Source organism: Chaetodon trifascialis, chromosome 23 (genome assembly GCF_039877785.1).
Source record: "Chaetodon trifascialis isolate fChaTrf1 chromosome 23, fChaTrf1.hap1, whole genome shotgun sequence".
In the NCBI taxonomy this organism is placed as follows: Eukaryota; Metazoa; Chordata; class Actinopteri; order Chaetodontiformes; family Chaetodontidae; genus Chaetodon; species Chaetodon trifascialis.
Genome location: NC_092078.1, coordinates 8919682 through 8931717, shown reverse-complemented (window position 1 = coordinate 8931717; position 12036 = coordinate 8919682). Strand labels below are relative to the sequence as shown.

At 42.9% G+C, this 12036-nt stretch overlaps 2 protein-coding genes across 2 annotated transcripts in view; both read left to right on the top strand.

Moving 5' to 3' along the window:
• The first annotated feature begins 926 nt into the window (after positions 1 to 926).
• msantd1 (Myb/SANT-like DNA-binding domain containing 1) lies at positions 927 to 4047 on the top strand. The gene is made up of 3 exons (XM_070993497.1): positions 927 to 1575; positions 1665 to 1958; positions 2768 to 4047. Exons 1-3 carry the CDS (start codon positions 1322 to 1324, stop codon positions 3057 to 3059), a joined length of 840 nt encoding a protein of 279 aa, XP_070849598.1. The 5' UTR covers positions 927 to 1321; the 3' UTR covers positions 3060 to 4047.
• A 2130-nt stretch (positions 4048 to 6177) lies between these two features.
• LOC139351241 (regulator of G-protein signaling 12-like) overlaps positions 6178 to 12036 on the top strand; it is a 37124-nt gene continuing 31265 nt past the window's right edge. Inside the window, exons 1-2 of the mRNA XM_070993041.1 lie at positions 6178 to 7962; positions 10024 to 10116. Of these exons, the coding sequence (XP_070849142.1) occupies positions 6178 to 7962; positions 10024 to 10116 (1878 nt within the window). The remainder of the gene's footprint in view (positions 7963 to 10023; positions 10117 to 12036) is intronic.

Sequence of the window (12036 nt, the reverse complement as noted above, 5' to 3'; positions counted from 1 at the left end):
GCAACGGCAGAGCTTAATATTTGTCGTAAGTGACAGATGTGATGGATTGAGCAAAGCTGCCAATTTGCAGTATAAAAATGCACCGGCTGCCTGTCAGGTTACTGAGCAGCAGATGGGTTAAGGGTCTAATCAGGCCAGAACTGAGTTAAGCCGGACTGACAGCAACTAGTGGCACAAACGAAGATGAAGTGAGGACGGATGACTTGTACTAATGCATTCCTGCCCTTTTCAGAGGGCGTAAGTAAACATGAAGAGACAAAGCAGGAGGCAAAATGCTGCAGAGAAAGAGTTTCACTGCCTGTCTTTGTGTGGCTTTGGTGCTCAAATATTCCTGAAAGAAAGACGTGAGCAGAGAGGGAGGTAGAGGGAGCAGCGACAAGGGGGGGAAAAATGCACATAAAATGGGAGATTAGGAGAAGTGGCCGGTGGGAGATCCTCCCCTCGCTGAGACCTGAGCGGGGGAGGGGTCTCTGACTGGTCAGAGAAATCCTTCCTGCAGGGGTCCATTGTCTACACCCCACAGCTATGAATAGAAAGCTGATTACAGCCATCAGCATTCCGTATCCTGCTGCGGGGGTGCCTATGGTTGATCACTACATGTTGCCATTTTGTCTGATGTCTCCCCTCGTTGTTATTTCCACCTGAAGCATCTGATAGATTTTCAGTGAAAGGCTTTCGCTCGCCTTTTAGATCCAAACTGCATGCTGGAAGTGTTTCCCTCTCCTCCACATAAAGCAAATCCTCCCTCTCCCCATCTCAAACTGACTTGTCTATTATTAAAAGCTTTTAAATGGAGCAGCGTGTTGGCTGACTACCAAATCCAGAGCCTTGTTGCCAGGGAAACATATATCCGTGGTCTCGCCTCTTCTTTTCTCCCCCCTCCCCAGAGGCTCATATTTCAAACCTGTCAGCAGCCTCATGCTCTCACACTGCCGCCTTTCAGCTAAAAGCTTTTTGTGCTGCCAGTGGAGCAGTATGGAGGAGAAAGGGGAGCAGATGGGAGTGGTTAGAGGAGAGGGAGGGAAAATGAAGGGCCTCCCTCACCGTTGCCAGGGCAACTTGATGTCACAGTGACATCACACACCGCTAAAAGCTTTTAACCGGATTCCTCTCCTGCCTTAGGCCCCATTTTGAGTCCTCTTTCAGCTAGGCTATAGGGGGAAGGGCACAGGCAGGACGGTGTGTGTGCCTTCTTGCATGTATCAGTCCCTCACTGCAGCTTCAACACAGCTCTTAGGCAGTAAAAGACTTTCAAATTCAACCTCTAAAGATCCTATTTCTGCAAGCAGAGCCTGCACAGGCCAAGAGAACCATTTCAAAAATGGCAGCAGAGGAGGGTTTCAGCTACCTAATGCCAGGCCACAGTGAGAAACACAGACGGGCCCCGAACTGGACCGACGGCGAAATGAAAGCCCTCCTGTACGTGTGGGAGGAACACCACAACGAACTGAAAATGAGCAAGAGGAACGCAAAGGTTTACGAGAAGATGTCCCAGAGGTTTTTCCAGCTGACCGGGGAGCAGCGTTTCAAAGAGGAGATCAAGATGAAAATCACCAACATGTCTTTTCAGTACAGGCAAGTGCACCAGATTCAAATGTCCAGCCAGTTACGAGCGCGAACTCCAGCTGCTGCATGACTTTAAATGTCTATCTTTGATCTCACAGGCGGCTGAAATCCACAGTGACTGAAAGTGGGGAGACACCGGACTGGCCTTATTATAAACCCATCGAGAAGATCCTCTCCAAGCCGCTGGAGAATGGGCGGGTGAACTCTTTGGAGTTCCAGGCCTCCGCCGCAGGCCCCTCCACTTCCTCCCAGTCTACAGACAACCTGGTGCCCCTGTCAGAGGAGGGGATGATGGGATTCCTGCCAGAGTACACAGGCTCCTCAGATGAGATGGAGATAAAACAAGAGCTGGACTCTTTGAGCTCTGATAGTGAACACACACAGGGCTCCAGGTAACAGGAACTACGAGACACATGTTGTGTGGGTGTGTGTATATGTGTGTATCACTGATAAAGGTAATGACAGGCGGTTAAACGGACCTTTGTATTCCATTGTTTGAAGGAGGGAATCAACCAAAGTCGTTCCTTTTCAATAAGTTGAAATACTGGCTCCACAAGGCGTTACCCTGGCATGTTGTTATTACCTGTATTTCGCGTTGTATGTGTATTTTACAATGCTAACTTCAGGAAATATGAGGGGAAAACACAAGATTTATAATACAATGCGCTCTTCTTTAAGCTTTTCATCGGCCATTTGTTAGTGATTACCTTGAACTGACTATAATAACTCATAATTTAATGAACATGCATTGTCATGTGCTGTCTTGTGTCAGCTGTGTGGTTTAGTATTTGGTTTGGTGTTTCGCTGTATTTTGTAGGAACTGCAGATTTTACACACTGATTTCCTTGATTTTACACATGTGAAATCACACACAGGTAAAAGGTAAATTTAGCTTTTGCCAAGGCTAATCGGTTAGCTAATTGGATAGCTCTTGCTTTGGCTGAGCAGTTGACTGGTTTGCTTTTAATTTTGCTTACATCTGATCTTAACTAAATGTTTGCATTTGTAGGGCATTCTAGAGTTACAACAGTGCATGTACAATTAGTTTATTCTGTATTTCTTTTTTCTTTTAAAATACCTGTGAGACTTTAGTTGTATGATTTCTGGCTTTGGGGGAGAATTGCTGATGTTAACAAATTACAGACTGATCTCTTATCACAAGGCACTGCTGGCTCTAAAAGGTCCATTCTCTGTTCTCCAGCTCTCACCCAACTTCAGCCAGGAAAAGGCATGCTAACAAGCACCTGTCCATGAAGAAAAAGAAACTGCGGGTGATGCAGGCCATGTTACAGCAACAAAAGAGGTCGAGCCGGGCCATAGAGGAGATGTGCAGGGAGGTCCGTCGAGCCGTGCACCAACAGAACCTCCTCCAGGTCCAGTGTCTGCAGCTGCAGGACCGTATGATGAACCTTATGGAGAAGATGATCCAGCCTCTGTCCACCACATCAGCATCATGGGGTCAGAGCGGGGTCAAAGATCCAGGAAAGCCATGAACTGTGAGGGGTTATGGTTGTCCGGAAGAGATCGTGGTCTTGCCTCACTCATAGCCTCATTGGAGCAAAGATATAAAAGTATATTTATTACGGATTTCAGTTTAACATTGAACATTGTTCAGGTTTATCGAGTTGCATATGTCAAAGTATATCACTCGTAAAGAGAGGTACAAAAGTATGCTGTTATAATCATCAGCCTGAACACCTTTACAAGATGACCATGTTAATTGTCACTCTGACATATGCTGGTACTTTAACATCGACTGCAATCAGGCTTCAATCTGAGTTTTCATTGTGAGGATAAGTGCAACAGATCCTCCTCCTTGATCATTTGTCAAGTACCCTATTAAAATCACTGTGGGAACAACAGCCTTGCAAAAACAGACTTATCTTGTCACATTACTTGTCATATTATTTCACTGTGCCAAGATAATTACAAGTTGGGAAGGTCTGATGCCAAAACAGGGCAATTTGTAGCATTATGAAGCAGGACTTGAGGCAATAATCACTGCTGTTATTGAAGTGATAGGAAAGGAGCTCTTATAAATGGCATCATAACCAATATAAACTGCAACCCTCAGACAGGTCCTTTTTGTGCTCAATAGCAGTACACATGAAGGCACGTTTCCTGCTTTTAGCTGACATATTCAACTATATTCACTGTTCAAGGTGAACCTCATTTAGATGCAATAAATAATTAAGTCCATTAACTCCTTCTCCTGTTCATATCCAGCAACTTTGGATTGTGTGTCTCTGTGACCACACAGATTGGCTTTCTGCCCGACTATGGACTGTGACGACGAACAAATAATGTAGACAGTGTCTAAATCTGGGTGGCATTGTGCTATTAGGAATAGATAGTAATGCAAACTTCATGACTGAAACATAAAAACCAAATCTTCCCTCTGTGATCTCAATACTTTAATATGTAAAGATGTCCTGTTCTTATTTTCATTTCTGCTAAATAAAACAACACACAGTCTGCAATCATCTCTTGTCTTTTATTGATACTGCTGGGTTATTACTAAAATGCAAAACAGACAGAAGGTATGGCCCGATAGAGCCAAACTCTTAAGGTCTTTGCCTTTCAGCCTATTTTAAGAGGATTTGGAGAAACTGGGGATTAAGTTAGTTTCGTCACACTCTACACCAAGTCCATGGAAGTCGCTGCTTCATGAAAATGAAAATGCAATAGTGTTTGTTCAAGATGTATGCCTATTGCTACCTATTATGTTGATGTTGCCAAATGAATGAATAAATAATCATATTCATGGGAAATTGCATTAGGCTGTTTATCTGTATCAATATATTGCCATATTATCACATTACTATTCCCTCTCACAGCAAATGTAGGATGCACATGTGTAAGAAAACCATGTGACAGTGTGTGTAACCGTTGCAGCCCTTTGACCAGAGCTATTGTTTACAGACCAAGCTGTAAGGTGCTTCCGCTTCAGTGTGGAAGAGACAGGGATCGACCTGCATGTAAAGTGTTTGAAGGATCCTGGAGTGATAGCAAAATCATACGGGTAATACTTACAACTTCTATCTATCTATATGTTAGTTATATTGAGAACTTATCGCCTTTGGATGTGTTGTTGTTAAAGTTAAATTTAACGTGCTGCTTCGTCAGAAGTTTTCGGGATGGTTACAGAGTTTACAACGTGGTTTTAAGGCCAGTCTTTCTGTATTTAAGCGGTGCTGCTTATTAAAAAATTTGACTTTTAAATTTGGTTTACTTTAGCGCAAAATACAGAGCGTCAACCGTCGTCAATATCAGCCAATAGCGTCAGTCCATTCGTTTGAATATTGAACATGACAGGCGTTGTGATTGGCCAGAAGGGCACGTCACATGTTCCGGAGACGTTACGCTGTCATGGTTACAATGAAAGACGCTTTGTAACCACCGCGAGCGACTGAATGGAGGATGGTGCTCTCGCGCGTTGCCATATGGACTAGTGAATCACGGCAGGAAATTTCGTTTCGAGTCATTTAAAAAATGGACGTGTAATGAGAAAAATGTAAAGTTCCGGGCTCGTAGCAGCGTGAATGTAAAGGCAGTGGGAGTTTTTTGTGGAACTTTTCACCCCTGGAGAAGGTAATGTCCAAAGTTGGCCCTTGCTGTGGTGATATTTTCAGATATATGCACGAGCGTAAAACCAAACTAACTTTTTAAAAACTAATAGACAAAGCTAGACAAAATCATAGCTTTGTCTATTAGTAAGGATTCGTAAGGTGTTTCCGGTGTTTACATGTTTAACTTGTGTGGTGAGTCGAGTATTGGAACATTTAAAAACAGTGGCTGACCGAAACCGAAGAGTCTGGTTGCCATTTAAAGTGTTGCTGGTGAATGGGGAGCCAGCTGGCACTTTGTTTTGGGGGAGTGGGTGGAGGGGGAGTAATTTGCAAGCTGTGTTTGGACATAAAAGCTGTGTGCGTCTTACCCCTGACAGATAATTGCTAAAATAAGATAGATAGCAGCGTTTTACTTGTCTTATGATTTGCTCTAGTAAGAATAAAAAACACCTCGACTCTTATTTGGTTTGTGTAAAGTGTTTTGTAATTCTGTTTTTAACAAATATCCCAAGAAAAATGATCTATTCTTCAAGTATGAAAGAATAGCTTCATATGAGTAATAGACCGTCTGATATAGAGCTGAAATGATGAGTTGATTTAATGGAAAATTATTTTGCTGATTTATGAATTCATAAAAAGTCAGCTTTAGAGCAAAAAACAAAAATTGCTTTACAGCCTCTCAAAACTGATTTCCTGATTTATTTGGCTGGCTGCACATTAAATATCTTTGTTGCTAACAAATTCTATTGGGCTCTGGGAAACCTATGAATATTGACTATATTGACAAGGTCACATTTTGAATTGACAAGTAGTTTGGCAGATTAACCAGTGATAAAAATGAGTGTTTTAGTGCTTTAAAAACATGGCTCCTTGAAAGCTGATGAGAAACTGAATTATTGTGCAACAAACTGCTTTTCAATTTTGTTTCACCCTGTTTTTCCCCACTTGGTGTAACTGTAGGATGACAACAACACAATAGTGTTGGCAACCTGCAAATGTGTCAGTTCCCACGCACTGGATCTCACAGCAACCGACAACAAAGATGAGGATACAGGGACAGCCTGAGGGTGCAAGGAGGCGTCTGGATTTAAATGCAATCGGTGATCTCAGGAGTGTGGAGGTCATCCGTGGTCGGACAGGATATGGCTTCACTATTTCGGGACAGAGGCCCTGTCTGTTGAGTGGCATCCTGGAAGGAAGCCCTGCTGACCTGGTGGGACTCAAACAGGGGGATCACATCATGGCCATCAATGGAACTGACGTGTCCGCTGCTTTGCACGAGACTGTGGTGCAGTTGATTGGCAGCTGCAAAGGACCCTTGCGGATGGTAGTGCGTGCTGAAGGCCGAATCATGGGGAACCCCATCCTTAACGATGCAAAGTTTGGGATAGGCCACAAAAGTGGTATTTACCAAAAAGCTGGTGTTCTCCGCACTATCTCACATGATTCAAGCAATTCCTCCTTTAATTCAAGTCATGCTATCACCACCAAACAGAGGCCGGTGTCAGAACCTGATATGTCGCACTGGTCACAACACTGGAACTCTTTAGCTGAGCAGCCAAAGGAGGTAACGTCTAGAGTAGGGGACACTGACTCTGTGTTTACAGACACAGATGAAGCCAATCCAGACTGGAGTGTTTTAAACATGACCTTGGTGGTGGGCTACCTGAGCTCCACAGAGCTGATTTTAAACACTACAGAATCAGAGGAGGACTGTTTAAAAGCCATTCGGGAGCGAATACGCCAGTTGGGAACAGAGCAGGATACCCATACCCTGGTGATGATGAAGATCATGTTTGACTGCGTCCGACTTTGTGATGACACGGGAGCTGTTTTGGCAGCCTTTCCTGCTGAGAACCTGGTTTTAGGAGCTGTGTGTGCTGAAGACCCGCGTTTTTTTTGCCTGGTCACTACAGCACATATAATCAATGGACGTGTACCTGAGGATGATCCTCTACGCGCTTCCTGCCATGTTTTCTTCATCGACCCAGAGCTGGGACACCACGAGGACCACATAGGCATTGCTGGACGCTTTGGCTTTGACTGCACTCCAGATCCAGATGCCTCGGGCTGCCTGGAATTCCCTCAGACTCCCCCAGATGTTCTTCACTTTGTCACAGTCCTGTATAGTGACATGGGAGAGGCTGTAGAGAGGCTTCGAGCCAAACTGGACATGGAGGCTCAGCAGCAAGCCAAGGAGAACGACAGCACTGGCAAACAAGGCAGCGCCAGCAGCAATGGGGACAGTGGAATTGGAAATGCATCCCCCCCTGAGGAGAGAGCGGACAGGGATTTCCCTTCTGCAATCCAAAACCACCCTGGGGCCCACCTCCCCAGCTGTCCATGGGATTATCCTCCGACTAAAGACCTCACCCCAATAAACCTCTCCAAGAATGGCCAAAAACTTAATCCAGAAAACAGCGCCAGCATACATTCCCTTTCAGAGTCACTACCTGGCCCTGATTGTCTTACTAGTTTTTATGGAGGTCCTCCACCCAGACTCGAGTTCCAGTTTAAGCCCCCACCACCTCCTCTGCCTTTGGATAAAATAACAAACTTATTTGGAGAGTCTCTCAGAGGTAGCCAAAGGTGGTTCTCAAAGCCAAAGTGGCCAAAAACCCAAAGTAGGGATCCTGAGCCTCAGGTGACGCCCAACAACAATTGGTCCTCCAGCGTTAGCCTGAGCAACCTGCCTCCCCCCATGAGCCAGATCCCCTCAGACAGGTACCGGTCAACAGAGGTCATGATGCTCCCTCCCAGAGAGGAATGGACCAAAAGGTTTCTTGAACAGAGAGAGAAACAGCGGAAAGATGGCAGCACCAAAAATGTGAGTACTTTTAATTTTCACATATTATACCTGTGGCACATTTCTCATAGTGGTAGATGCTCTTTGCTCTGCTATTGAGAAATGTTAATCAGGGTGGTCATGTCACACAGGTGATCTGTCATCTGTAATCTTAGCAAGCAACTTACTAAAACAAAGGAATAGCAATGGCTACTTATTACTGTTACTGGTTGTTTTTTTGTCTTTATTTTATTTTTAGAAGCCCGAAGTGAAGTGGTAAAAATAAAATATCCAGTTAAAGAAGACAAAGATGAGAGAGTTCTGCCAAATACACATGCATGCATGCATGCATCATGCCTTGTTTATCATCAGGTGACTCCTTGGGTGAGAGAGACCACATGGATGGGTCTAAATTCTGATAAAACTGAACATTGGCTGGTCTGTCAATGGCATTTTACTGACATGCAACATAAAGAAGGGAAAAACAATTAAAAATACAGCAGCAGACACTCTGCCACCTTAGCTGTACTTTCAATATGTGAAAAAATACAGACTACAACTTTTAAGTTCTGAGTGTAGGTGAAAACCCCTTACTATAACATTTTTTAGATATATCCTTGTTTTTGCTCATGTATATACAGTACTGTTGCAATTTTGAAGTCATGCAGTAATGAGAAATCCTTGCACAAAGTTAAATAGTTCCTTTGTAAGTACAGGCATACTGAGACAAGAGCATCTGTTTCTGTACCTCATTCATGTTTAACACAGCGACACAGGAAGTATTAAATGGTCACATGGAGTTGAGTTTCCAGACACTGAGGGGGTGTTAGTAAGCCTGTTTTTGGTGGCGCTTAAAATGAAATACAATACCTCTATTTCAACAGTCAATTGGTGGTGAGTGTGAATTGAACTCAGAACGCACCTGTTGTTTGTCATTGATGTCATTGTCATAAATGTATGGAGAGGAGGAAACTGATTTTTTTTAATGCTACTGTCCTCATTGCCCACAAGATGGCCCTGTGTATCCATGTAGGCCCGGAAATGAGGGAAATCAGTGATGTGTTTGCTGTATTGTGTGTCTGAATTAGTTACTCTCAGCACTCAGTTAGCGTGAATGTGTTTTTGGTAAATGGATATAAATAAAAAATCCTGGAATTTTAGCTTATGCGTACTGAATAATGTTCAGAAGTTTCTGAACTTCCATTCACAGTAGTTATTGGTGCTTTGAACTTTATTTAAGCAAATATTTTGCTGTGTTTATTGTTCTTTGTCCCCCTCCTTGCATTTGATCAGAAAGACAACAGTCTTGCACAGGAAGCCAAGTGAAATTAGAGGGTAGAGCCCAGGCCATGCAGTAATTATCTGCAATTCTTGAACTGTCGTTCAAACATTAGACACAGCCATTCCAATCATAGCAACAGGGATGGCTGGTTAAACTGCATTATCTTTTATGAAGTGATAGACACAAAGCCATGATCTTCTCTTATGATATCTTTGACTGACATTGAACTTAGTGCCTCTGTTTCTGTACTTTAAAAATCAGGGTTGTAGTCATTCAGGTTAACTTTATATGGCCACTCTGCATGTTGTCAGAAAGGACTGTGTGTCATTACCCCAATTATATGTACATGCAGAAGCGTCGGCAGTGAAATCTGTCAAATTTGTTGAAAATCTGACATTTTGAGACTCAAAATCATTTCTGCCTTTGGCAGTCGTGTTACATTATCATTTTCTCTGACACTCCATGAGTAACTCTGCCATCTTTGTTTGTTTTCATTTTACTTTTTAAAAACTTAAGTAGATGAAATATGTGAGTGATGATCACTGGTATGAAAACAACATTGCCAATAAAATTTAATGTAATCAAACAGATTTGAACTGAATTATAGTAACATGGACCCAAGTATTGTTGGCTGCCAGTGTATTAATTCACACAGGGGTATTAAAGACAAAACTGGTAACCAGGATGAAATACAAATAATAATAATAATAATAATAATAATAATAATAATAATAATAATAAAGGGTAAGGGTGGTGATTAAGGTGTCAGTCATTAGCACTAGTCTTTGTGCCTCGGCTCATTCGTCTCTCTGTTGTCACAGGGCTCCAGGTTTTGGGGTATGGGTGTTGTCCGTGCCTCTAAACGCCGTTCTGCCAAGCGTCTCAGCCTGGCACGATCACTGGATGACCTTGAGGTAGGCACCAAGTTTTTTTCTGTTGTATCCCTGCATACAGAACATCCTTCACTAATGTAGACATCCAGTTGAACCACCCCTCTTTCTCATTCTACTCCACTCTCAGCTCTTTTTTAACCTTTCATTTCCGTTGCCTTGAACTCTGCATGTGCTGCTACACTTGTGGCACGAGGGAGCTCACAAAGTGGTCTTTGTGTGGGCCGGAGCCCCGGTCCTGTTTGTTTGGCCTCGCTAATGAGCACTGCTGCACGACTGAATATCGTCCTCACATTTTCTGGTATTAATATACACTCTCCTCCCATGGTCTGTGCATGCATGCATTACTCATGCACACTGATTCATATTCACAAAAACACACGCACGCTGTTCCTACATCTCATAATTGCTCTGCGAGCACATGAAGAGACACAAAAACAAACCAGAAAGTGGCATACTGGGTTGTACATCTAGCCACGCATTAGTCACAGGCATACACAGACACACCCGCAGACCACACATTGTACTCAAAGGGGCACACCACAGCTCCCCTCAAGACTGTCCCAGCACACACTAAACAGTGCTGTTGTTGAAACGCTCCAGGTTCTGCCCCAGATGAACAGCCACAGGATTAAAGATGGCTATAAAAGGATATGACAGCAGCACAGTGTCTGCTTGCATAGCACAACTTGTATGCTTTCTTTCATTGTTGATTTATTGTAATCACTGGTCCACAGTATGCTAATGTTCTCAAACAACAGACCCTCCCCCACTTATCCTTACTTTATGTTCAAATTGCAAGTAACTAAGCTGGGTTACTTTGTTTTGACCAGCTCTGAATCATGGATTTTTGTTTTGTTTCGGAGCTTTGAGTCAGCTCATGTGCAAAGACGCCACGACCATTTTTGTTTCTTAGTTTTTTTGATGTGTTTCATTACATTTAGTTGCTATGGTTATGGTTTCCCAGTAGTTGCAAATTGGCTTGCAGCTAACAAGCGTAATATTACTTATTTAATTAGTTAGCTCATCATTATCCTTTACAACTGATGCAGCTGTTTTTGATGCATAGTTATGAGGCATTTTTTACCACTCTCTGATAAGTCTAAAATGTGGAGAACTGAGAAGCTTCAGGCTGTTGTAATCAGTTTTCTTTTTTACACTTCCAAGGTACAACTATTTTTCATGGAACAAAAAAATATTGTCTGGATACTAAAAAGCCGGATGCTTTCACACTTGTATCAGTGTGTTAAGCTCTCTTTCTAACACCTTGAGTTTGCTTTGTTGCACAATGTTTTGTGCGACTGTAATACCTGGACGTGAGACCTCTATCAGGACCTGCTGTGACACCAACGGAGAGAGACTGGGTCAGACTGGTCTAATAGGTTGGAAGCGTCAGTACTGTCAAAAAACACTGGCCTTTCATATGTGAGTATCATGGGTAATATATTTTCAAGCTCTGGCATGTTGGCTGTTGTATAAAGCGCCAAAAGAGTGACTTTAAACAGCCGAAGTTTGGTTTGGCATTTACATGTTATGGAAACTAGGATGCGGTTGTCCATATAATGACAGTTTGTGTTAGACTGAACAAGACTTGGATTGGAATGCTGGAATTGTTGAGTGTTGAATGTGAATTTGTCATTGCTAGGCAAACATTGCGCACAACTGGCTTTTAATTTAGCTCATCTGCTTCAAACTTCTCACTGTCTCTCACTCTAACTGGTTTTGAAAATCTGCATTCGGCAAGCTGCATTAATGCTTCTTGGTGCAGGTATATCACCATGTTTTTCAGCTTACATAAGAAACCTTTTGATGACAAACAGAAGAATATTTAATTATCTGTTGCAAGGGAAACACCTATTTTTTATCAGAAGGATAGTATTCTGGTGGATGCTGTATAACTATGTAATGAGAGCAATGGGTGGGTTCCCAGCTACTTGTGCATTG